Source organism: Hippocampus comes, unplaced genomic scaffold (genome assembly GCF_001891065.2).
Source record: "Hippocampus comes isolate QL1 unplaced genomic scaffold, H_comes_QL1_v1.1 scaffold159, whole genome shotgun sequence".
NCBI lineage: Eukaryota > Metazoa > Chordata > Actinopteri > Syngnathiformes > Syngnathidae > Hippocampus > Hippocampus comes.
The window spans coordinates 1,280,417-1,307,317 of record NW_017805742.1 but is presented as its reverse complement, the minus strand read 5'-3'; the positions used below and the strand labels follow the sequence as shown (position 1 = coordinate 1,307,317).

Sequence of the window (26,901 nt, the reverse complement as noted above, 5' to 3'; positions counted from 1 at the left end):
ATTTCCTCAAATAGATGCCTTACCCCAAATGAATCAGCAGTGGTTTTGTCCAGTTACATTATTAACCTAACCTTTTTTTCCATCCCCTTCAGTGATCTGATGTACAAGCGTCAATACACGTTTTATTTCCAAATGGAAAAGGGAGGCCACTCTTAACGCCAGACCCGAATAAATCATTGGTGGCGTTGTCTGTTTGCAAAAATATGAGTCATACTTCATATAAAAGCCCCCCCAACTCAATTAATTTATATAATTACAGCCACTGCATTATTTTTTTCCTAATGGTAAAAAAAAAAAAAAAGTCATTTATTTGTCCAAAGTAGGTGTTTCACCAGGGGAGCGTCTGTTAAACTTGGGGCAACAGACCTATTTAATTTCTATTAAAGAAGTGTTTATGTTCAAATTTGTGTTTTTGAAATGTGGGAGGAAGCCAGAGTACCGAGAGAATAACCCAGGCAAGCACGGATCAATCAGGATTCAAATCCCAAATCTCAGGACTTTTAATCTGATCCCAAAAAATGTCCACTTTTATGAATGACAAGGGAGCTTGAAATGTTCTAAACTCAGAAGCGCGCGCCTGCCGACAGGCCAGTCGGCTACCCACCAAGATGAAACTGGGATTGTTGCGGTTCCTCCAGCTGAAGGACGGCACGCTGACTTCCGGGTACTTGTTGTCGTGGAGGACTTCACAGCCACTGTGGGTGTGGCCGCTCAGGATGAGGCGGGGCTTGAACCAATTCAGCAGCTGAGGCCAATGAGACAAAACTTTTTTAAATTTTTTTAAATCCTAATCATCATCATTTTGGAGAAGACGTGAGAGGAGACCTCACCCTCTGGGACGCCTCCTTGGACAGTACGTCGTACTTCTCCCTGAACAGAAGGTGGCGCTCACCGGGCGGCGCTGCGTCCGAGCCAGTGCAGCCTGCATCGCTCACTCTGTACAGCGGGTAGTGCTAGAGAGCGCCATCATCCACGTCATCATCCAATTATCATCATCCTCATCATCGCTCCAACACTTCTGAATGTGACCAACTTTTTCAGGGGAAAAGGTTTGTTTGGCTTTGTGTGAATGTTTGATCATATCTGGACAAAATATGTCCGGTCTATGAAAGTTGCCAACGTGTTTGGATCTTTTTAAAACACAGAGGTTAGGTTCCTTGAAGATATTTTGAAATTCCTCCCAAGTCCAACACACCTGATTCAAATGATCAGCTCATCAGATCATGAATTGAATCAGGTGTGTTGGGAGTAGGGAAAATCTAAAATGGCTCTTGAAGAACCGGAGTTTCCCTACCCTTATTGTAAATTGTGTTTGCTGCGTTGTTAAAAGGTAAATGTCAAGTTTCTTGAAAATGCTAATTTTGTTTTTTAGTGTATAAATTAGGTTCCTTGATGCTTCATTGTTTGGGGCGATCTTCAAATTGCATAGGTCAGGTTTCTTGAAAATGTTCAATTGTCTGTAATGTAAGCGCTTAAAAAAAAAAAGTTTCTTGAGCATGCTCACTGTTTGTTTTTATTTACTTTAATATCTTTGCACCGGGCTTGATGAAAAAATAGATGTTAATGCTTTTTTTAAAAAAATGCATACGTTAGTTTACAACAGATGATTTTTGTATCATAACTGATCTACAATGAGTTAGGCTCAAAGATGTTGACCAAATCCCATATGTTTTGGAATACATCAATGAGACTTTAGTTACGTTAACTTGTCTTTTATTAAAATAAATATATTGTCTAAGCTTTTTCAAAAACGCAGATCAGGTTCCTTGAGGATGCCTCAGTATGCTAAATGTCCTTTTTGGTGTTTTTTATTTTTATTATTATTTTTTTTAATTTGGAAGATGTCTTTGATACAACGCGGGTAAGTAAGGTTTATTGACGAACCTGATATATTCGTTTTAAAGCTACGTAAGTTCATTTCAAGATACTGAACTGTTTACAAGAACGTGTACATGAGATTCTTTGATGATGCAAAATTCTTCGTTTAATTATTTTTTTAATTCTGTTGACTTTGTTGGTTCATAGAAAGCATGAAGCAAGGAGTTTTGCTGAATGTTCTTATGGTTGGTGGTTAATGAGCTCACCTGTAACATAATGGGGGGTGTAGGAGGATACACCTGCGTGCCCTTGCAGCCATCCTCCGAGCTCTGTGGAATGACAGGACTTCATTTGTTTGTTTTTCATCGGTTTGTTGTTTTGTTGGTATGTGCCGCCGACTCGCCTGCAGAGAACAGTTAAGATCCTTGGAGAGTCTGATGAGCTCCTTCTCGACCGACTGGCAGATGGGGCAGCCGTCACCGTGCAGCGCCACGCTGTTTACCAACAAGAAGCTAAGCGTGCACACAAACGGACACATAAAATCGCATTCCGACAGCACTTGTTTCATATTTTTGCTCAGGCAAAACATGAGAAACTGCTCACTTGACTCCGTTTTTGGTGACGATCCTGGTGGAGGAGGCGTTGAAAACCTTTTCGAAGCGCTGCAGCTTGAACCAGTCCATCCTGCAGGGGGCGATAAAGGACTACTTTTAGTGCCCCCTTCGTCCCCAAAATAAAAATGTTGGCATTTATTAGAGCTTTCTCTTTTAAAACGGCCCCTAGCACAATTTTGCTATGTTAAATTTGGTGGCAAATGGCAGAAGTACTCTACTCTCAATACTTGATTATGACAGCTGAAAACGGAAGTACCAATTCCATTGCGGTAATTAAACAAAGGTAGTCTCTGAAATTCATGTAAGAATAAATATCAAAATTATTTTACATATTTTCTGTGGATATAAAAAGTCTGCCGCCCCCCCATTTCTTTTTTTTTAAATGATAGGATTTTGTGTTGTATCCTCACAAGGGTTGTGGGGGTGTGCTTGAACCTATCCCCGGCTGTCTTCGGGAAGTAGACGGGGTACGCAGCGACCTGGCCAATCGCAGCCCATTTAACATGACTTGGAAAATGAATGTCCAATTCTGAAAACTGCTTGATTCCACTCATGAGGGTGTGCACACTTGTACAACCACATTATCTCGAGTTATTTCTAGTGCTATATAAAAACAGAGTTGAGTTGTACAATTATGGAAAAAGTTTAGAAAAGATTTATCTTGGTCTCATTTTTCACATCCCTAAATCCTGACCTACCAAAAACAAACTTTAAACATGAGCACGTCCTCTTGAGGAGTTTCATTTATCTGACGATAGCGTGTACTTCCCCTTTCTTGCGTGGCTCCTTGTGTCCGATTTGCTCGACCTTTTTACAAGCGCATTTCGCTTCATGTTTGACATCTTTTCTTGTGTGAGGCCACCACATGAGGTGAAATGTGACAATTACAAATAAACACAGCAGGAAATGACATTTGTATGCATACAATAACATATAAAGGCAAGTTACAGCTCAGTTACACAAACACTGTTGTTAACTTATGCTGAAGACACAACTTTATGAAAACGCCACAAGGTGATAGTATCACTCAGCCAACACCTGATGGGTTTCTCCAAAAGGGCAAATGGTAATCTGTTGTATAACTATAGCAAAACTAATACTTTCTGACCGTGCTAGGGTATAATTTCCACATATCTGTATTTTATATTTCTGGCAGAGCTCACTTTTACCCCACTGCACTTCCGAAATGAAAGCTACTTTTCACTCGGGTGCAAGTTCCCCAAACCATCTTTGTTACTTTGCGCTATAGACACTGGCAGGCGAAGGAAGAAAATGCCGTGTCGTCAGGAAATCTTGATATCAACGCAGAGGTAGTTTGCTATTCGTCAACATCCAGATTGGTAACTCCACCACTGAAGTAAACGAAACCAAAATATAATGAAAAGAAATCGAAACAAACATAGCGATGTACTTTTGCTTCAGTAAGTGCATTTAATATCAGAAGTTACTTTAGATACTTATATACTCAAATATCACTTTCAGGTACTTTATACAAAATGGAGTTTTATTGTCTTGGACTTGAATGCCAACTTGTAGTGATAAGCACCCCGTGGAAGTCCAATACGGAAAACTTACAATCAAAGTCCAACTTTTATCAATTGCTGACTCGCATGTGTGACGTTAGACGCAACAAAAAAAACATTGAACTGTCCTTACTCATAATGGAAGCCGATGTCGTGATTCCCAACCAAGACCACCAGCTCGGTTTCCTCGGAGTGCCGGAACATCCTGTGGAAGCGCCGCACGTCGTCATCCCAATGCTGCAGAGACGAAGACACGATGTCACACGCTTACCAAGTGACATTGTGACACTTAGAACCAAGATTTATTTTTTCTTAAATAGATGCCATACCTCTGATTAATAGCCACGTGTCATCCACTTGAAGAAGCGCCATATCTCAAATAGACACCTCATTCTTTCCCTTACCAATGATGTCGTTTTAGTAGGTCATTTGTTAAGAGTAGGGGTCACGAATGTCCCACATTTCCTCAAATAGATGCCTTACCCCAAATGAATCAGCAGTGGTTTTGTCCAGTTACATTATTACCCTAACCTTTTTTTCCATCCCCTTCAGTGATCTGATGGATGCACAAGCGTCAATACACGTTTTATTTCCAAATGGAAAAGGGAGGCCACTCTTTTAACGCCAGACCCGAATAAATCATTGGTGGCGTTGTCTGTTTGCAAAAATATGAGTCATACTTCATATAAAAGCCCCCCCAACTCAATTAATTTATATAATTACAGCCACTGCATTATTTTTTTCCTAATGGTTAAAAAAAAAAAGAGGCATTTATTTGTCCAAAGTAGGTGATTCACCCAAAAAAAAAAAAAAAAAGTCATTTATTTGTCCAAAGTAGGTGTTTCACCAGGGGAGCGTCTGTTAAACTTGGGGCAACAGACCTATTTAATTTCTATTAAAGAAGTGTTTATGTTCAAATTTGTGTTTTTGAAATGTGGGAGGAAGCCAGAGTACCGAGAGAAAAACCCAGGCAAGCACGGGTCAATCAGGATTCAAACCCCAAATCTCACGACTTTTAATCTGATCCCAAAAAATGTTCACTTTTATGAATGACAAGGGAGCTCGAAATGTTCTGAACTCCCTTTCTCCAGCCAGTGGGTGTTGTATTGAAACCATTGCTCCCTATATTGGCTGATACCCTCTGCAGTTGAGTAAACGGCGCCCAAACCGACCGCTACCCCACTCCTTGCCCGACTTACATTCTTCGAGCTCCACTTGCCTTCGTCGAAAATGTCCCCCAGGATGAAGACCACCTCGGGCCTGAGAACCCACAGGGCGGTCTGGAACGCGCGCTCCATCTGCCATTCCCTGCGCATGCGCAAACGAACGAGCACTCGCTTGTTATGGCTTTAATGCCCAAAAATAGTCAGTGTAGGTGAAGATAGTGTAGCCCTTTGAAAGTATTGGAACAGCAAATCCATTTCCTGCTTTTGGAGCGCTGTGACAGCTTGTCTTTGCCTTTCACACATGACCCACAAAGCAGCAAATTTCCAGCACGCTGTGTAAAATAGTTGTCAGACAATTGCTTTCATCACAACAGAACAGAAGAAGTGAGCGTCGAATGTTACACTTTTATATTCCGACATACCGTTACGGCTCTTGCCTCTTTCACTCAGAAAACTGCTCAAGATCCAAAGCATACCACAACTCATCAGGGAGGTCCAAATATTTATTGACCTGACTGTAGATGCTTACTTTGGCATATTGGCAGTAGCTTTGAGCTAGCAAACTAAAGGCTCAGCTCGGCTGTGGTTTTAAATACACAAAATGTTAAGTCTCTTTCTTTTATGTTTAGTTTGACAGTAAATAAATGTGGAGTGGCAATAGGAGTGAATGCTTGTTGTCCATATGTTTCTTATTCTCATATACCATATGATGTTTGTGATTAGTCGGGTTGATGTATTCGTTCTTAGCATGGCTCAGATGATGTTGTACATAAAACAGTTCAAAAATGTGCGACTTGTGTGTGGCCTCGAAAAAGCAAAAATGTGGGCGTAGGCCATGCTCCTCTCCAGATGTTTGGTCTCATTGTGCTCTACTTGCAATGCAACATTACTGTGTGTGCGTGTGTCGGGTGAAACCAGCTTTTCAAGTGGCTCACTGCAGCGCACAAAGCATCACTATGATTATCGGGCCCTTTTATAAGAACCACGTCTCAGTCGACAACTTCAACGTTGATCAGGTCATACCGATTCACAATTCACCAGTTTTTTTCACATCTAGCAGGAAATAAAAGGAATAGTTTAGCCACTGAGAACTAGCACTGAGATCTCCATTTTGGTCGTTTGGGAGGAGAGGCCGCTGTTTCCTGTAAAATGTTTAGCTGGATGTAAAAAAACAGCTTGGAGCCTCTTTTTTTGGGGGGGGAAGAGTATTTACTAATTCTATCTAGCATTGCTACTGGACAAGTTTGTGTTCCCAAGTCAAAGCAAAAAAAACAAATAAATAAATCATCCGGATTGGCCCTCTCATATCTCAAGTCACTGCTGTATCATCAGCACTTTTGGGGGCGCGTGTTCCGACAAACATGGACGCACATGACATTGTGGAGCAACCACCTTTTATTGTATATCATGATCACACAGCTACAGCAAAAGTTGTCATGATAAATTTGATCATTTCCTCAACAACATAGAAATGTATTCATGACAAGTGTACATTAATACAAATAATAATAATCTATGACTTTACAATAGGATCTCCATATGCACATCGTTTCTCGATCCCCAAGTTGAACCAGTTGCCTTTGCCACCTTTAAAGGCACTGGTGACTATTCGGGCTTGTTGTGCACTTCCCACTAAACTGGTTCCATGAGCGCTTTTGCCCGTACCAGCTCGACCAGTCACTGCCGTGCGTGGTTCGGTCAGCAACTTGTCTCTCGTCACAGTACGACGGAATGCTGCACGGTTACGTCACGTACAGGCAAGTTCTCGATATGGCTGTTGGAGAGCTGTAATAAAGAAAACAGGCTAATTGAGGAATGGATTTGATATGGTTTGTGGATGAAAAAGGCCCAAAAATAGTCAGTGTAGGTGAAGATAGTGTAGCCCTTTGAAAGTATTGGAACAGCAAATCCATTTCCTGCTTTTGGAGCGCTGTGACAGCTTGTCTTTGCCTTTCACACATGACCCACAAAGCAGCAAATTTCCAGCACGCTGTGTAAAATAGTTGTCAGACAATTGCTTTCATCGCAACAGAACAGAAGAAGTGAGCGTCGAATGTTACACTTTTATATGCCGACATACCGTTACAGCTCTTGCCTCTTTCACTCAGAAAACTGCTCAAGATCCAAAGCATACCACAACTCATCAGGGAGGTCCAAATATTTATTGACCTGACTGTAGATGCTTACTTTGGCATATTGGCAGTAGCTTTGAGCTAGCAAACTAAAGGCTCAGCTCGGCTGTGGTTTTAAATACACAAAATGTTAAGTCTCTTTCTTTTATGTTTAGTTTGACAGTAAATAAATGTGGAGTGGCAATAGGAGTGAATGCTTGTTGTCCATATGTTTCTTATTCTCATATACCATATGATGTTTGTGATTAGTCGGGTTGATGTATTCGTTCTTAGCATGGCTCAGATGATGTTGTACATAAAACAGTTCAAAAATGTGCGACTTGTGTGTGGCCTCGAAAAAGCAAAAATGTGGGCGTAGGCCATGCTCCTCTCCAGATGTTTGGTCTCATTGTGCTCTACTTGCAATGCAACATTACTGTGTGTGCGTGTGTCGGGTGAAACCAGCTTTTCAAGTGGCTCACTGCAGCGCACAAAGCATCACTATGATTATCGGGCCCTTTTATAAGAACCACGTCTCAGTCGACAACTTCAACGTTGATCAGGTCATACCGATTCACAATTCACCAGTTTTTTTCACATCTAGCAGGAAATAAAAGGAATAGTTTAGCCACTGAGAACTAGCACTGAGATCTCCATTTTGGTCGTTTGGGAGGAGAGGCCGCTGTTTCCTGTAAAATGTTTAGCTGGATGTGAAAAAACAGCTTGGAGCCTCTTTTTTTGGGGGGGGAAGAGTATTTACTAATTCTATCTAGCATTGCTACTGGACAAGTTTGTGTTCCCAAGTCAAAGCAAAAAAAACAAATAAATAAATCATCCGGATTGGCCCTCTCATATCTCAAGTCACTGCTGTATCATCAGCACTTTTGGGGGCGCGTGTTCCGACAAACATGGACGCACATCACATTGTGGAGCAACCACCTTTTATTGTATATCATGATCACACAGCTACAACAAAAGTTGTCATGATAAATTTGATCATTTCCTCAACAACATAGAAATGTATTCATGACGACTGTACATTAATACAAATAATAATAATCTATGACTTTACAATAGGATCTCCATATGCACATCGTTTCTCGATCCCCAAGTTGAACCAGTTGCCTTTGCCACCTTTAAAGGCACTGGTGACTATTCGGGCCCAGCCGTGTTCTCCCTGGGAAAAAAAAAAAAAAAACATAGGCAGGAATTTATTCTGGGTGGACTTGGAAGTTGGAATTCTGCATGAAAACAAGGAAAGTCCGGTCCAAACATTGAAAATTCAGTCCCCCAAACCAGTTTTCCATGGCAATGGGAATTGTCAATCAAAGTGTCTGACTGCATTGTGCATGTGTGACACCAACCCAAAACTCTCCCCAGGAGTTCCTGACGATCCAAAACTCTGTGCTGTCATCCGTGATGCCCCAGCCAGCTACAGACACGATGTGATTGGGCAGTGAAAGGGGGTGAAACTCTGAAAAGATGCCCCCCGTGTAGCCATCAAGGCCCTTGGTGGCCATCAGAGAACAACTTAAAAAAAAAAAAGCATCTTCATCTCTATGTCTCCCCCATCTGGGGGGTACAGGTAAATCATCATTCCTGTTTACCTGATGGGCCCGTTCGTGTAAATCTCCGCTTTCATATGGTCTCTGCCTGAGACTCTCCCATAATCATCCACTTTCCACGTGGTGTAGTTCCTGACCACATCGCATGACGCCATGGAGGCGCACGAGCCGCACTGGTTGAAAAGCTCACACTCTGGGGAGGGGTCAGAGGGATGTCAAAACAACCGTGAGAAAAGAGCAAAGATGTAAAATAAGGTGTGGGGCAAATGTATGCACATTATGCCCCCTACTGGCCAGAAAAGTTGTGACATGCTGTTAAAAGTAAGTAAATAGCTTTGTTTTTCTCTTCTTGAGTGGTACAAAAAACCCACCCAAAACTCACTGAACCCACGTTTTAAAAATGTGAACATTTTCACCTGTTGGTCTTTTAGTCAAATTCCATCTGGCCCAAACTCAGAGGTGCTCTATTTTAGAAGTATTATTCTGATTTTAATTCTGAATTCTGCCCAGCAACAAATGATAACGACACCCCAAAAATGTTTGTTGACTACAGTTTAACTTTCTGTTCTGCTCTATGTATTCTTTTTAAAACATAGATGAGTAATTCTGCCTAGCAACAATTGACAGGGAAATAATGGGCTAATAACGGTGAGCGAAGCTTACTTTGGTTTTTGGCTTGGTAGTTGTTGCAGGTCTCATCCGGGATGCCACTCTCGTGAGCGTAGGCGTACACGCCCAGGTCATCGCCACCGTAACACGATCCCGCTCGCCCGCAGTCGATGACGTTCTGGACCGACAGATACGCCAACGGCCACGCGCCCCCACGCTTAATGTTGATGCGGTCTAGGCCGAGAGTGAGAGAAAAGATTAATGCGTAGGTCTCCGGGCGTGCCCAGCGCCGCCGTCACCACGGTTACCAGCAAGTGCGCTGGTGGCTCCCATGGCCCAACAGGAGCCGCAGTACTGCGGGATGTGCTGGTTCCTGGTGACGCTCACGTAATTCTGCCCATCCACGTTCCTCCAGTCCCATGAGCGAGGAAGGTCCGATGCCTTCATGTACTCGTGGGGTCGAGGGCGCGTTCTAAAGAAAAATACATTGAATTCCTCATTAACATAGGCCCTTTGTTTCTACACTGGATAGACAAAAATTATTATTTGATCATACAGTTTATCGTGATGGTATATGTTTTGTTTTACTTTATTTTTGTATTAATGTATGAATATTTTTACAATAAGTGTATCATTTTTTGTAAATATATTGATGTGATTTATGATTATATATTATAGTGTATTTATCAGTCATCTAATATGACAATATGTTTTGATGGTTTAGTTTGTTTTGGGATTTGTTTATTTTGTGATTTTAAAATTGGAATTTAATTATATCATAATTTTATTGTTTGTTTTATTTCTATTTCATTAGATTTTTATAGTAGTGCTTGATTGTTTTAATTTATTGCTTTATTTTTTTGTGTTTTCATTGTATGTACAGTAAATTTAAAATATAAATTTGACTATTTATATTACCTTCTACTTTTGTTTCATTATTTTTATTCAATTTTAGTTTAACTTCATTTTTTATTCAAGTTCAATTTTTTATTTCAATTTTTTCTTGCATTTTTCTGTTTTGCATTTTATTTGACTATATTTTTAATTACATTACTCAGATTTATTTTTCATACATTTGACGTTTTACTAAGCTTTGATCATTTTGTTAGTCCTTAATTTTCAAAGTGTCTCGTTAACATATGAAACTACATATTTATTTTATAATACGATGCAAAAGTCATCACGACTCGCACCTTCGCTTCTATATGCATCAATGAGTAGTTTTTTAAGACACGAAGAAAAGCCTTCTCAAAAGAGCATCAAATGGTCACGTCTACGAACTCACCGGACAAAGTCTGGCCTGCTGTCATTGATGGGCTTGTAACATGGTTCATTGAGAAGTTGAGTAGCGCTTTTAAACGGTAAAAACAACCAAAAACAATAACAACAACGTAACAGCGTAAGTCCAGCCATGTAAGGCGCCATCTTGAAGTCCGTCTGTCAGGCACTCTGGCGCGCCCTTGCGGTCAACAGGGACACGACATCAACAAAGGATGACGTAAGACTATCGCCACAAGGCAAAACGTCTGTGCGTGTGCGTTTGTGCGCGTGTGCGTTTGTGCGCGTGTGCGTGTGTGCGCGAGTGCGCGTGTATGCGAGTGTATGCGAGTGTGTGTGTGTGTGTGTGTGTGTGTGTGTGTGTGTGTGTGTGTGTGTGTGTGTGTGTGTGTGTGTGTGTGAGAGACCTGTCAACTTCAGGTGACGTTTTAGAAGCTACCGTAGCGGCCATTATTGTAATGAACCATCTCCGTCCATTAGTGAATTTGCTGCCTCAGCGAGAAAACTTTAGTTTGACTGTTTAAACTTGGTTGCTTGCTCAAATTGCATTACACCTAATGCACCACTGCAACGTGTGCATGTATGTATGCATGTATGCGAGTGTGTAAATGTGTGTGTGCTTGTAGGGGAGGGGGTGGGCGTGTCTGCATTGGTAATGATTCAAGGTGCAATCAAATTAAATGTGCATTTTAAACCCACCACTCATCAGCCGGAGTGATTCACCTCCACTTTGCTGTATTGACCTCACCCCCGTGGTGGTAGTGGTGATGATGATGAGCAATGTAAAGCCTTGAGTTTTCTATGCAAGAAACCATTTATTCACGTTATATTTTATGTGGATATTTTACATTTTATTTTATTTTATTACTTTTTATTGGTCATTTGTAAATATTTTTTTCAGAGTTTTTTTGTTCCAGAAAAAAACACAACAAATTAGTTTATTTATGTGATGTTTTTAATGGTTTGAGTTTTTTCAATTTTGGAAATGTTTTGATTAATTACATTTGTAAATATATTTATTTTGTTCCTGAACCTTGCAAAAAAAGTTACTTCTTTCATGTTTACTTAATTGTTTGTATTTTCAAATTTTGTTTTACTCCATTTTTTATTGTTTAATTAATATTAATATTAATATTTTAAAAAATGTGGATGGGAGTTGTTCTTGAAACTTGCGACAAAAGTTATTAATTTTTATTTAATTTTGAATTTTTTTAATTGTTAGATTATTAAAACACTTGAAGTGATTTTATCTTATTGTTTCATTGAATTGTAATATATTATAATTTAGTTTTGCTACTTTTTTCCTCATTGATTTTTTTTTCTGAAACCTACAAATAAAAACACACAAAGTAAGTAAGAAGTAAGATTAAAAAAGAAAAAAAACCTCAACTGTTGTGTGTGCCGCCGGCCTGTGCAGTGGGTGCATTAGGTATCTCGGCTCCTTCCTACTGCTCAATGACAACAATAAACAAGTGATTGAAAGCCATTATCCCGATCGACATCATCAACTAACTGCTAACGTTCGCTCCATTTGTCCTGCCCTGTTCCGGCGTTAAGTGAAAAGAAAACATCATTACCTAGGAAGAGCGCCCAGCTCCGTACCCCGGCTCGTAGACGACCGCAACGCGTCTTGACAGACGTCCTATCACGTGAGATACAGCCCTTTCACACAGAAACCCTGAAAAACTGTTGCATTGGCAGAAAACCACGGCGTTAAGCCAATGTGCTTGTCACACCTTTGCTGGTTTCTGTGTAAAATAGCACAGGTGTTTTTTTTTGCAGTATCTCTGCATGAAAAACGTATTAGTTTGGTTCTCAATGACATTTTTTTTTAAAGGATTCCTGTGTGAAATTGGCTGTAGTTCGCTTCTCATTTCCAGGCTACTGTGGGTTTTTGCAGGATCCGTGTGAAATTGTGTTAGTTTGCTTCTTACATGTTCCAATTTGACTTGTTATTTGTATGTTACGAAATGTTTTTTTTTTTGTAGGCTCTCTGCGTGAAACTGTCTTTTGTTTGTGATCTCCATGTTTGGGTGCAGCTTTTTTGCAGGATCTCTGCATAAAAGAGTCGACTGCCAATGATTTTAGGCCAGGATGCAAAGCCAGATTTAGTACTGAATCATCATCAATGTTTTAACCAGTCGGTCCATTTGGGAAGAGGTCAATAAGTCCCTCTTAAGCGTGGAATGAATAATGGATCAAAGACAAACGTTGCCCTCAACACAGGCATCTATCGGAGAGGGATCGGACAATTGGCATAAATCACGGCCTGATGCTATTGACTGCTGCGATGGTGACGGCAGCATCCGGCCCTTTTGAGTCAAAGCTCAAGCTGATGTTGTGGCGGGGCCCAGCTTGTCCCAAATCAACCACTCCAGCCATTCACTCCCATCATGCTTTGCAGAAACTGATAAATAATGTCATTTCAAAAGATCAAGGCACTAGAGCAGTGCGGCTTTTACCAGAGCATTTGATCTACTGGGAATATAGATTCCTGTCATCGTGATGCTTTTGTGAAATATTAGAAAATACATCCAATTATCCCAGACCCACTAATCTCTTGAAATAATGGGCATTCATTTGTACTTCTTGTCATCGTAAATGTGATCCCCACATACTACTTACTGTACATGGTAAATTTATTTTTACATATTTTTTAGATAACTACAAGACAATAAGAACATCATGTCTGTATGCTGTTATCATTATGTTATTATTATTTAACATCCATCCATCCATTATCCGAGCCGCTTATCCTTGCGGGGGTCATGGGCATGCTGGCCTCTAGGCGGGGTACACCCTGAACTGGTTGCCAGCCGAAAACTGGGCATATTAGTTCATCTTTTGAATTGCAACTCCATGTGCAGCCTCGTTTTATACCGATAGAAGGTGCTGTTTCTCCTTGTTCAAGAGTAGGTACAGCGGCCACTTTTTAAGGGGTGCGCGCGCGCGTGTGAGCGCGCGCGTGTGTGTGTGTGTGTGTGTGTGTGTGTGCGCGCGCGTGTGTGTGTGGAGGGGGTAGTTCATTAAATGATCAACTCAACTCAATTGTTTTTATAGAGCACTTTAATTAAAACAATCACCACAGTATACAAAGTGCTGTAAATGGAGCAAAAATAATTTCTACAACAAATGAGCAGAGACGCGCCGTAAAATCATTAAACATTCTTACCCAAGAATTAAAGTGTAAATGCCAAAAGATAATTGCTGGAAAGTACAAAACAAGCAACGTTTTGAGTAACGTTGTTGCTAATATTTGTGCTACAAGTGTTCCGTCTTGGTCCCCACTTACTCTATTGCCCACCACCGTTTTAGGGTGGAGTCTCAAACTAGAAAAAGCATTTTGATTGGCAGATGTTTATGCCAATCACAAATTGCCTTCGCGATAAGACTACCCAAGCGCGCGTCCAGTCCCACTCAAAAGTGTGAAATCCACGCGAGGAGGAACAACGAAGAGAGCTTCATCTCCGTTAAGTGTGTCAAAGTGTAACGATTACACTTGGACTCCTCTACGAACAAGCTTTTTTTTGCTTCAACTTGACAACCTGTTGCTTCATTTTGACAACAATTCGTCACGGGACCGTTTGCCCACCTGAATGGCGAACATGACTTGAACGCAACGCCCGGAAACAAAAGTGTCTTTTCGGATATGAGCTGCCGGGTGTGGATGGTGATAATGAAGCGTGGAAGTGGCGTCCTCTCGACGCCTTGGACAAGCCGCCGCTCGGGTGTCTCGTTCGGCTGCAGTCGACTGATGGGGAGGCGCGCACACCCGTGACGGCCGGGATTTGAGACACTTTTTTGGGAAGGGGATGAGTGGGAGACTCTAACGACCGAGAAAGAGTGAGAGTTTCTTGTCGCTGCCCAGAGGCGCCATGGCCTCGGAGGTGGTGTGCGGGCTGGTCTTCAGGCTCCTGTTGCCCGCCTGCCTCGCCGCCGGTGAGTTTTTAATTCGAATACGTTGCGTTTCCACTTTGGACTGGAGATGGGTGACGGTTTACGTCACCATTTGTTTACCCCCCTCCCCTTACCCCCTTTCGACTAAACGCGCTGATAAGATGTTTACACAACAGCCACTTGAACGTCATTTACAGTTATATCAATGTAAACATATAAATTTGCTCAGATTCGATGAAGGCAGCATTTAAACTCCAATCAAAATGTCTTACTCCAATTCATATCAGTGGAAAAGAAAAGTGGAATTTCCCCCAAGTTCCTGAAAGGCAACGTTAAAATTACCGGTACCTTAAAATGTGGCTTTCTGGCTGCCGAAAATTACTTAATCATGCATGTATGAACTTTTAATCAAGTTATATCAGTGTAAAGTTAGTGCCTAATCCCTTGAAGGCACCGTTTCAACCAAGGCACAACCTTCCTCTAAAGTTTGAAAGACACATTTGGATTCGGATTCATCCAGTTTCAGAAAACGTCCAATTCAAGGAGCAAATTGACACAAATTTATGGGCTTTATTCTGCCCTACTTGTCCGTGTCCGGGACGTGAACAGATAAGACAGATAGCGAACAACGAAAAAAGACCAAGATTCCAAAACGTTGAAATGGAGCTTTAGTTTTCTTTTTCCTTATGTTGTAAAAAGACGATGCTTTCCAAGGCGTATACACAAGAAGAGAACGAGAAACGAAGACAACAACTAGCACGAAGCCATGCGTTCTTTACTAGACGAGGTACTTCCGGTTTATGTAACCAAAATTAAAGTCTCCTAGGTTCTAACTAAAACGGAACATGACAAGATACTTCCGGTTTGTGTCGCCAAAATTAAAGTCCCGTCGAATGTAACTAAACCGAACATGACAGGCTTTAAAATGTTGTTTGCACAGCTCCTCGGAGAAAATGCCTTTTCATCACTTCTTTCTTAAAGTAAAAAAAGAATTTCAATTTTTAAAAAAATCTCCCAAACATGATACCTTAAATTCCTACTTTTTGGTGATGGATTTCATCCGAGGCCAACATAAGAGCAACAATCAAACACGCCAACATGCATTTGTTCATGTATTTCGCCTGTGTGAAAGCATAAGGTCCAGTTGGTTCATCAATAAATCCCTAGTACAAACAAAATGCCTTTTTATACACATGAATGTCATTATTATTATTATTATTTTTAGAATAAGCTCTAATACAATAATACATAACAACATACATAATTTTAACGTTGTTTTATCTTCTACCATCGATCTTAAAGGGCGTGCGTGTTGATGCCTTCAAGACAGGTGGTGAAAATAGTCTTTTAGGCTTTATTTACGTCACTAAGAGTGAATTAAAGATGACAGTTGCCGAGAATCTTATTGGTTTTAAACACTATCCATCCCAAATATTTGTTCTACCTTCAACCCAGTTTCGGTTCGAATATTTATCATAAGTTAAATTAGCCACTTGAAGGAGTAATGTCACCTTCGGGCTGTTTAGGGAAAAGGACCTTTGCTACTTTTTTTACATGGATGTGACAGCCATTAAAAATAAAGCGCATAAGGTCAGGCCTTAAATCCGTCAGGGGGGTTAAAGCTTATTGAAAGTTCCATTAAGTTGGACGTGGATTGATGCGTGTTTATTTACGTCAGCATTCACCGAGGCCTCACGTGACTGTGAATGTAAAGTCCCTCACAATCTGAATTATTCAACCATAAACAAGCTTTTATTGCACTTGTATTTAGCATGTTGTACTTAATCTAAGGAATGTAAGTTAATTACTTTATAATGCAGGCACGGTAGAACATGCAAACTCCACACAGGAAAGCCGGGGCCGGAATTGAACTCTCCACCTTTGTACTGTGAGATGGACGTGGTAACCAGTTGACCGCCGTGCCACAGTAGTTTTCATTTTTTGATGTATTTAGATTTTTTAAGATTTGAAAACCGGAGTACCTGGAGAAAAAGAGTTAATCCTTGACATGCTCACTGAGCTGAGCCCCCGAGTTTTGACATTTGTGGCACGTTGTCCCATTTGTAGGCGTGAGTTTTTCAAGGTCAACTTGGCGTTTTGTCATTAAGTGGTTCATTTGAGGTGTGGTCATGTGGTAGTCCCGGCCTCAATGAAGTGGTGTTTAGTTTTGGGTATTTAAGCAGCCATTTTGCGGTCAGGCCACAGATGGGTAAGGAAGTCACAGAGGTCCTCGCCAGTGTTTTTTTTTTTTTGTCGGAGCATAATCCCTGCTGTAATGCACAAGCACATCACTACCGAATCGTTATTTCCAGAAGCCATTGCGAGGTCATTCATGGACTCCATTAATTGGTGGAAAGCCGTTTTAACAGCATGAATTAATAATGTGGTTTGCCTTGTGAGAGAATTGACTTGCCTTTTATCGTAAGCGTACCTTTTTAATAATTTATGGCTTTTCGGGAGTGCAAAACGAGCACTCCTGTCCGTCGCCGCTGACAGGAAGCGGGAGGAAATCTAAAGTGGAACGTACAGTGGCGGCAGACGATGATGATGGCGATGATGTCGTCGGACAAGGTTCTTGTTCCATCTGCCGTGCGCCTCAACTTGATGAAAATGTCTGTCCGTCAACAAGCAAAGTAGTCGTAGTTGTCCTAACTATGAAATGGATGGATTAGAAGATGGATGGATGGGCTGGATATTATTAATAATTTATTCTATATTAATATGTTTTTAACCTTACAGGTCACCCCTCCTGGCTGACATATTGCATAGCGTGCCGTAATTAATTTCCGGTTCTGTTTAGTGGGTTGATTTTTTTTTTTCTCAAGAGTCCAGACACATTTTAATTTGCCTGCTATTTTGTTGTTCAAAGTCGGATGTTCTCCACTTCAACGCAGTTCCATCCAGACGTCTCTGAAAAGTAGTCTCAATCACCTCAAGCACATAATTGTGGTGCTAAACGTGCCAGCTGTGTGAGTCTTAGGTTAACTTAACAATCGACACGGCTTCTCCGTCTTTCTTTGTCATCCCTTCTTGAGCATGATCATGTCAGATCGCAGGTGTAAATTCTTCGCCGCCATTCAGGTGACGATTACTGACTTGAGAGACTCCGCAACGTGTTTTGACACACCAGTTGACAGTCGAAGCTCGCTGGCACTTGTAGCTGAGTTGTGTTAAGTAGCCTCACTTAAACATGTGTGCTTTTTGGGACCGTCGAGGTGGTTGATTTTCAATTTTGCAATTCAATGTGTTTTGATGAGGCACAAAATGCTAATTTCTCCCCGCAAACTGTGATGCAAAACTGCTTATTTCGAGCCTTGAGGGTGTATCAAAACATGGAGGCGGTCCATGGTGGAACAGAAAGTTTAAAGTAGATTCCTTGGAATCTTGCGGCCTAAAACTATTATAAAGCTAATCTATGTGTTTAATGTTTAATTTACCTACAGTGGTGACATACCTGTTTATCGCACTTATTGTTGAATGTGTGTGTGTGTGTGTGTGTGTGCGTGTGTGTGTGTGTGTGTGTGTGTGTGTGTGTGTGTGTGTATATGGGGGGGTGTCCATTTTGAGGAAAGGTACTCCACAATTAAAGACGATGGTCTACACTTAAGTCACATCATGATTGTTTTATCTCAATTCCATAGTGATGAAGTGTACGAAGACGAAATCACAGAACCACTGCCACAGTCCAAATATTTTTGTTTGAAAAAGAATAAAATAAAAAAAACAAACAAACAAACAAATAAGAAGAAAATGGAGTGGCCTTTCAGTACTTGGTGAGTGTGCAGCTAAGTGATAAAAGTGACCAAAGTCGCGGTCCCTCGGAGTGACGACGGACTGCACCAGATGTTATTGTTTCTGGGACTCCAACACCTGCCACTTCCTTCCCATCCGCCACCACGCACCGCACAACCTCGACACCACCCCTCCACGTTGCGTAGTTGCTTTTTTTTTTTTTTTTCCCCCCCCCCCCCCCCACCCCTGCCTCCGCGGCGGCCATCTAACATCACCTCTTTTGAAATCCTGCAGCGACAGAGTCCTTGTGTACACAACATGTAAAACACCCAAACACTCGCCACAGCTGTTTCTCACCAGTGTACCGTTACACACGTAGATGGTTGCTAAAATGCACATAATGATGCCAATGTGTCACTTTATTTGTTTATTTTCTGGCTGGAGTCGTGGAGTTGCGTGGTGAAGCCAAGATCCTCACCGCTACTGATGTGCACCTCAAAAGTCAATAACTAACAAAGCATCATGGTGGAGACCTACACTATTTTGATTGCAAGGTTGTGTTTGTACCACTGATTAGTGACTTGTTGGCGTTGGCTACATTTTACGCGGTTTATTTGCATTTTTAAATAAATGTCGTGATGCACTTGCATTTGTCATTCTGATTATTGCAATGCCCACAATCGTTAGCAAAGTAAAAGCAGTGATCTTATCTTGAGTTAGCTCGCCACTGCTCACCATTCTATCTTTGAAGAGCTAGTTAGCTTTAGATACATTAGCATGAATCACAAAAATAATGGTTTAAGCGGGACAAACTACACAATCTGACTTGCGTTTGGTGTTAGTCTATTTAATTCAAGGAAAACTAGCTCTCTAAGATTCACCAACTGATCTTTTACTAACAAGTTTGCATTAGCCACATTAGCCTGACTTGCATACTTAATTATTTCAGCAGAACAAACAACAAAAGCATGACTTTGTTGTTAAAGTTTACTAAAGGCACACGAGCTCGCTTAGTACTCTCCGCTCGACCTTAGTGGCTAGTTAGCATTATCCACATTTGCCTGTCTCGCAAACTTGTTTTTTCTTTGTTTTTGTTTTTAATCCAATACAAAAGAAACAACAAAAGCATGACTCACGTTTACTCTTAAAATCGAAACTAGCGCATGACTACTCGCCACTCAACAATTTATTTGTTAGTGGCGTGCTGGCATTAGCCACATTAGCACACGTTCATAATTTAAGATTGACAAACAACAAAAGCATGACTCATGTTTGCTGTACTCTTAGTCTGTTGACCACTGCCTTGCTACTGCTTGAGATTTTAGTGGGTATTTAGCATTAGCCACATTAGCATGACTCACAATATTCTATCTCTACACTTTCTGATAGGCTCTTCTTATCAAGGTGCGGTGTGTTTTAAAATAATAATTACAATGAAATTAGAGGCATAAGACGGGGTCAGGGAGGGATGATTTTTCCAAAATCTTTGGAATTCTTTTGTCAAATCACTCAGACAGGTTTAACATTTAGGACAGCGTTTTTTTTTTTGTTTTTTTTAACTTCAAATTCCCCCTTCAAACGCACATAGAAACAAAAGTTGAGCCAAATAAATCTATTTGATAAACATCAAAAATCTGTTTCTTTGTGTTGTTTAAGTCTAACACAGGCAAATTCGAAGTTAAACTCTACGCAGGAGTGACTTGATATGCTTCGGTTAAAGAAAAAAAATAACACCTAAAAAAACAAGGAAAGGTCTTTAGGTGGTTTAGAATTCCTCACTTATCGCCCGCGGTGCTGAGCTGCGCCTCCTTAACATCCGTTTATATTTCTGGGCCCAAACTCTGCCTTTGTGGTTTTGTGGCAGCTTTTATGGCTTTTGAAAAGACGAGATGAGACAAAAGCCTGATTCAACTTTTTTGCTTCATGTGATATGTGAAAACAAAAGACGCTTATTTTTTTTATTTTTTATGGACCCTCGGTCAGTGAGTCACCAAAAGCAGACGGGAAGCATGCGGTCAAGCGTCTGCAGATAAATACTTCAAACTGCTTGGCTCCCGATACATTCTATTTTATTTTTTTAAGCAGTCAGTCAGTATCCCTAATAATTAGATTAGGCTTTCAGTGTGAGAGCACTTATGTGGAGCAGTAAGGGGAGCCAAGGCAAATGTTGTTGAATGGGACCTTTGAGTGCGCAAAGATAAATAAAAGCAGCATTTTTTTTTTTTTTTTTGAGCGGTCCAGTTAAATTTTTTTCGGTTTGTTAATGACGTGGTTGTTGATTTTAGAGCACAAAGAGAGAACCTGAGAGGACTTGGCAGATACCTCCAGAAAAATGGCATTTGTGTCAAGAGGAAGGTAGGCTTGGTATAGTAAATTCCAGCAAGTATATACGGCATTGAAGTAGGCATTTTATTGATTTTTTTCGCTGTTTAAAACAGTTACCGATTGTTTTACTCTACTTATGTTGCTGTGAAGTGCAGATCCGTGCATGAGGCTCATGCAGCTTCCCCCAACCCCGCTGCATTGACACATTCGTAGAGCAATCAAGTTTGTACCAAAGCTGTTAGACAATGCTAAGCTGTAAACAATACTTAACATTAGCTTCTCACCATATGACAACGTCACTAACGCCATTTTATTCTGTCTCCTTAGCTTGTCTTTTCAGGTACAACGTGCTGTCCTTCATCTACCTCATTTTCCTCCTGCTTATTCCTCTCTTCCCTGAGCCCACATGCACCACCATGCAGGGTAAGTCCATACCAACCACCTCAGAAACATATTTACCTCCACCAAGAAAGAATATGAAAACGTCTCAACACATTTCTATTACACATTGATGCATACAAATAGACTCTAAATTGTCCCTAGTTGTGGTTGTGAGTGTGTGTGGATGGTTGTTTGTCTTTGTGTGTTCTGCGATTGGCCGGCAACCGGTTCAGGGTGTCCCCCGCCTGCTCCCCGAAGATGGCTGGGATAGGCTCCAGCAACCCCCGCGACCCTTGTGAGGATAAGTGGATCGGAAAATGGATGGATGGAAGTTTAACAGTAAAAATCAAAACGTAACGTTCTTTCTTCATTGGGTACCGGATAATTTTTGCTTTCATCAAATGCGAAGATCTGTAACTCTTGTTTTCACTCCGTTCAAACACCAAACCTTTCCTCAGGCGATGTATTAGGTCCATATTTCAATTGCGGAAGGTTAACATTGCTTAGTGCTGTCACTGTAAGCATAAAAATGATCCACCATCGATCCTGCAGTAATCCAATTTGCTTGAGGAAAAGAAGAAACATTTGAGACTACAAAGAAAAAAAATCCACCCCTGAGTGACTTGATTTGGATTGTCCATGAAAAAAAACAAAAAAAGCGTAAAATCTTCGTTGGGTTTAATTGCTGAGACTGCATTTCACCTTTATTGAATGTGTGTGGAAGATGATTAATCGTAATGGTCGTCATTCCTGATGCCATTTAACTCAAACGTTCCTTAAAGTTTAACTCCTCTGAATTTAAAACGACCACTGAGGTTTATTTGGCGCGGCGGTTTGGATTGCGGTCGCCAAGCAGAACACCTCTTCCCGCCGAAGACAGCACCCGCAGCTCTCAATAATATATAAAAGCATATTGGGGCAGTGTCCAGAGCGTCTCCAGCTGAAATAACAATCAGGAAGTCGAGCAGCACCAGAGTGGACCACTTACATGCTCATCAATAGTTAAAGACACGGGGAAGAGGAATATTCACCGATCCCATTCCCAAGTTAGAAACACATGTTATGTCAGGACAACGGTATTAGGTACAATGGCATATTTGAAGAACGTCCAATATGAGAGCTGTATCAGATTTGGTTTGATAGCGAGTCACAGCTTTTTAAAAAAATAGAGATGAGATGTCTCTCATAACTAGTAGTACACCCACATGAATGTATACAAACCAAGCAGCCGTTTTGGTTTAAAGCAGCCATTTTTGTGACATTTGGGCTATTTGCACTAGTTGTCCAAAGATGGACCTGCCCAAGTATTTTTCCCATTTTGTTACCAAATTGGAACAACACACACTAGACCAGGGCTCAGCAACCTTTTTACACTCAAAGAGCCATTTTGACCCACCGGTCTCACTTTGTGTCGTGAAATTTAGTCACAACGGCCATCATGAGTTGACCACACAAAAGTCCCCAAAAGGTCTCAAAAACCCATGCCCAAAAATGAACAGGAATTTGACCATTTTGGTTTGTGTGTGTGAAATTTGTAGGAGTCCCTCCTACTGGAAATTTTACCAGCACTCTACTAAATTGGACACATGTATAAAATGCAGGTAAGGTGCTAAAATTGCAAGAAATGTGATGAGGCTTGGTCATTGCGTGTGGGTGAAGCCGAGTAGTGATTCCCCATAAATTACGCCCCAAAAGCCAGTTCCCCTTAGCAACATGGAATTTAAACAAAAAAAATGTATGCGTAGCATTCAGTTGCTACCAAATTTGAACCACGCATAGGAGACAGACGAAAGGAATTAGAATTTTGGTCATTGATGTGTCGGCAAGGTTAGTGTATGACCAAAATATCTTGAAACGCATGCCGGTACGCCATAAATGCTTGACAATATCATGCATCGAATGCTCAAATGATGCTCAAAGGTTGTATAATTCTCGGGAGCAAGCAGTAATTCTTAAGACGGACAACGCCTTCTGTTTGGGAAACCACTCAAAGATTCTCTTGAGATGATGTCTCAACCAGTTCTAAAAATATAAATGAAGTCAAGATGAGTGTGTTGCAACCAAAGCCTCTGTCCAAAATGGAGAAAAATGATCCGCAGTCAAAGCAAAGTTGTTCCTTTGCAACATTTTGTTTGCAGAAAGCGGCCGAAACACTCCCCATGGTTCCCCCGTTTACAAGCGTTTTTTTCCGGCCTTTGCGGCTGGCTTGGGAATCGCGTTGGGAAATGAGCACAAATTGCTCAAAGTTTTAATGCGCTTGCTCTGGTCTGTTGAGCGGATTTGATAAAGTAGGGCCAGTAGCGCTTCACCTGAGCCAGGGTACTGTAAAACTGAATGTTGCTCCCGGTGGGGAGGAGACGGAGGGACTACTAATTGTCATAAAGTTAAGCAGAAACAACCAATGGAGCTTTGTTTCCACACAGAAGCACACTAAGTAGTACTTTGAACCCGCTCACACCGAAACCAAGCCCCAGGATCTTCATCAAACGACTTCGAGTGTTGCGCGCAGTCTCACAGCAACGTTTTCCCCCCCAAGTACCTGTCGGTGCGCTATAAAAACGGCTTACATGTGCACAGCAGCTGTGGCAGCTTTCGGGCATTTGAAGGCAGCTTTGGGAAGATGATGTGGCTCGAGGGGAAGGTCATTAGGTGTGACCACGAACCACTACATATTCCATATCTTCAGCAGAGGGGGTCGACTGACTAGCACGACGTGCAACACTTGAGAGAGTTTTTTAGCCACAGTATGAGGTGTCGGATAGGGCGAAACCAGTCCTCGAGTAATTTGAGTACCTTGATTTAAAAAAAGTAAAATGAAATAAAAGAAAATGCTTGAGGATTTTTTTTTTTACTGCCTCAATACCCAATCTTCCCAAATACAGTAATACACGGACATCAGTGCCATGGCAAGCTTTTATTTTGACGTTGTTCATTGTGGCCTGGGGGCAGACTTAACTCGGTGTGTGAGTGTGTGTTTACACACAAATCTTTTTCTTCCCCTCATTTCCCTCTACACCCCTCATGAATTAACTTGAAACCAGTCCGAGGCACCCCCTGACTTAGTGCATCAGCAGAAGGGACAATTCTGGCAGAGCTCCTCGTGGCTGCTCACAATGCCCTGAGCATCTGACAGTTCCTGGCCATGCTTGAGCAATACCCTTACTCATCCAACCTGCCTCTATGGGATATTTTCCTCATCGAGTGGACCTTCTTTTGATGACGTGGATAATATCAAGATGGCCGTGACAATGGAATCCTTCCACGAGAGCGTGAAGGTGTGGCAAAGAAGCCCGGGAAAGCGAGTGGCAAATTTGTAGTTAGGATTGGCGATGTATCATTTGTGACAGGATTCTTGGAAATTATCTGACACATATCCTGTGTGCTCCTGTCCCCCCAAAAAGTTTTCAAGACTAATTAGGGTGGTTTTGATGGTGATCAAGGTTTTTTTGTCCTCCGTCCAGGCTACACAGGGCGTCTGCTGCAGTCACTGTGCTTCACTAGTGTGTCCTTCCTGCTGCTGCACATCATTTATCAGATTACGGTCAACAGCCTCCTGGCCGGCAACTCCATCAACTCTGACATCAACAGTGAGTTCAACTGTAAGTAGCACGCAGAAGGCCACCATGGCCATCAGCTTTGCTGTCTAAATAGAAGGCAAAGTGACTCACAAGGCTATAAATTGCGTCGTCTTCTCCGCTGTCAGACTTGAGTTTTCTTCACTGCTGTCTCAGTCGCACCCTGTTCACGTTGGTTTTTTTTTTATTTTTTTTTTTCTTTGGTTAGTATTTTCTTCTTTGGTTGGTGTCCGCTTCGCTTTGTGTCATCTTTGTGGTTCGTTTCTTTTTCAGGTCACATATTCTACTTTGGTTCATACAGTATCTTTGTCAGTTTTCATTTTCTTTGGTTCAAGTTGTTTTATGTTTTTTTTTTTTTTTTTTTTTTGCATTTTAATTCATTACATTGTACTTAATTATATGATATTATGTGTTGTTTTTTGGCCTCAGCCACTTACACTTACTCATCTCTGTTGCTCGGATCATTTTTCTGAACCCTTCTTGGTAGTGCAGCATTTCTTTCCTCGAGCCCAATCCATCAACTTTTACGTACTGCATGTGACACATACTCGAGTAATGACGAAGTGAGGGGCTTCAATCAACAGGCGGGTGTGTGTGTGTGTGTGTGTGTGTGTGTGTGTGTGTGTGTGTGTGTGTGGCAGGAAAATGACATGAAAATGTGACGGTTTGGACATGATAAGAAGCTGCCTCCTTCGTTTAGTCAGCTCCACCCATGTCTTTGACGGTTTACACCCCCCACCCCACCCCCCAAACTATTTGTAAATGCACTCACATACACACTCATGCACTATGTTGAGTCAGCACAGAGGAATGACGGATGACTATTAGGGAAAAAGGCGGTGACCAGCGGACGACCTATCGGGGCAGCTGGAGCTTATCAGGGTATCCCCTGTCCTACTCCCATTCACAGTGGCCGGCGTGTTTAAGAGGAAATATAATTTTTGTAATTTTTTTTTTTTTTTTTTTAGGAAAGGGAGAGAGAGAGAGAGAGGCGGGGAGGTGGTATGAGTAACCGCGTCAGAATGAAGGAAGACTCCTTGTTTACGGCGGCGCCAGAAGGAAAAGGGTGTCAAGGGGTTGAATACCAGATTTAGAAAGTTCAGATAAGGGAGGCATTGACTGGAAATGCAGGAAATGACCCCGAAGGCAGAAAAATGCACCTAAACACACTTTCATTTCCCCCTCATGTTTAATGGTCTTTACAACCGTAATGTACTATACTCTCATCATATTTAATGTCTTTAGGCCTCCGATATATCATATTTACATTAGATTTCATGGTCTATACAACCCTTTTGCTCTCTACTTATATTTGTTTGATACATCTGTAGTATGACATGTTTGCCGTTCTGTACATCGAATGTAACATAATTACTGTTCTATACAACTCTAACGTACCATACTTAATGTTCTCCACGTCCCCAATTTACCATATTTAAACACTGATTGTATTTTACACCAGTAATATACCACATTTTCACCCTATGTAATGTATGCCCCCGTTAATATTCCACATTTACACCATATTTTCATTGAAATGAGGGAGGTGGGCTTTCATTCTCTGCAAGCCACCCCCCCACCCCCCTGTTTCCGATGGGTACAAGCCCGTCTGCAACAGCACGTTCGCATTGGGCGTCAACGCACCTTCGCATGCCACTGAGAGTACGTGATGAAATGATGACGGACCACAGCTGCAGATAGCATTTTATGGTTAACTGCAGCTGGATCATTTCATCAATACGAGAATGACTCAGACATTAATTTGAATGTACCAAGCGTCTCTTTTTCTTTTTCAGGGTTCAAAATGTTTTTATTTCACTGATAATAAGTCCTCGAGGTGGAATTATATCTCACAGCCTTCTGTGTAACTGTATTTTTGTGTTTAATGTTGTTTCCACGATTACTTTGTGGTGTTGAATTATGTATCGTCTCCACAAACCACAAATGTGTGGTCCTCTCAGTTAGTGGTTGAATAAACCGCCCCCGAAGGGGTAAAATATGTCACGGAGTCCCAGTTAACTCAGCAACGTTTGTGTCGGCACAACAAAGGCAGCAAAGTTGCTCCTGTTTGTCTGAGCACTCTCAATAGATGGAAACGGACCCCCACTGCTCCGCAGTGACGTTCAGGAACACTTAAAGTACTCGGAAGGAAAGATGACATTCTTCATCCCCTGAGAGTCAGCACAGGAGCAATTTTCATCCAGTTCTACAAGTGAAGGATTGTACTATATATGTATGTGTATACAGTATAGGTGTGTGTGTGTGTGTGTGTGTGTGTGTGTGTGTGTGTGTGTGTGTGTGTGTGTG

At 41.4% G+C, this 26,901-nt stretch overlaps 3 protein-coding genes across 4 annotated transcripts in view; 1 reads left to right on the top strand and 2 right to left on the bottom strand.

Annotated features, from left to right (window-relative positions):
* Nucleotides 1-5,302, bottom strand: part of mppe1 (metallophosphoesterase 1) — an 11,389-nt gene extending 6,087 nt beyond the window's left edge. The window contains exons 1-6 of the mRNA XM_019883823.1: nt 5,155-5,302; nt 4,089-4,192; nt 2,422-2,502; nt 2,222-2,330; nt 2,085-2,147; nt 831-953 (exon numbers count right to left, since the gene is read on the bottom strand). Coding sequence (XP_019739382.1) covers nt 831-953; nt 2,085-2,147; nt 2,222-2,330; nt 2,422-2,502; nt 4,089-4,192; nt 5,155-5,271 — 597 coding nt within the window. The 5' untranslated portion in view covers nt 5,272-5,302. The remainder of the gene's footprint in view (nt 1-830; nt 954-2,084; nt 2,148-2,221; nt 2,331-2,421; nt 2,503-4,088; nt 4,193-5,154) is intronic.
* Nucleotides 5,303-6,498: 1,196 nt separating this feature from the next.
* LOC109524165 (cathepsin Z) lies at nt 6,499-10,861 on the bottom strand. Of its 2 annotated transcripts, XM_019883822.1 has the most exons (7): nt 10,692-10,861; nt 9,715-9,878; nt 9,461-9,640; nt 8,840-8,990; nt 8,597-8,762; nt 8,367-8,409; nt 6,499-6,708 (listed from the first exon to the last, which is right to left on the bottom strand). In XM_019883822.1, exons 1-7 carry the CDS (start codon nt 10,829-10,831, stop codon nt 6,635-6,637), a joined length of 918 nt encoding a protein of 305 aa, XP_019739381.1. In that variant the 5' UTR covers nt 10,832-10,861; the 3' UTR covers nt 6,499-6,634. The 2 variants fall into 2 exon arrangements, with proteins under 2 accessions (XP_019739381.1, XP_019739380.1); XM_019883821.1 differs by lacking the exon at nt 6,499-6,708 and having other exon boundaries at nt 8,260-8,409; nt 10,692-10,860.
* A 3,231-nt stretch (nt 10,862-14,092) lies between these two features.
* The window catches only part of piezo2b (piezo-type mechanosensitive ion channel component 2b), a 51,799-nt gene continuing 38,990 nt past the window's right edge, over nt 14,093-26,901 (top strand). Inside the window, exons 1-3 of the mRNA XM_019883768.1 lie at nt 14,093-14,623; nt 20,966-21,061; nt 24,481-24,606. Of these exons, the coding sequence (XP_019739327.1) occupies nt 14,560-14,623; nt 20,966-21,061; nt 24,481-24,606 (286 nt within the window). The 5' untranslated portion in view covers nt 14,093-14,559. The remainder of the gene's footprint in view (nt 14,624-20,965; nt 21,062-24,480; nt 24,607-26,901) is intronic.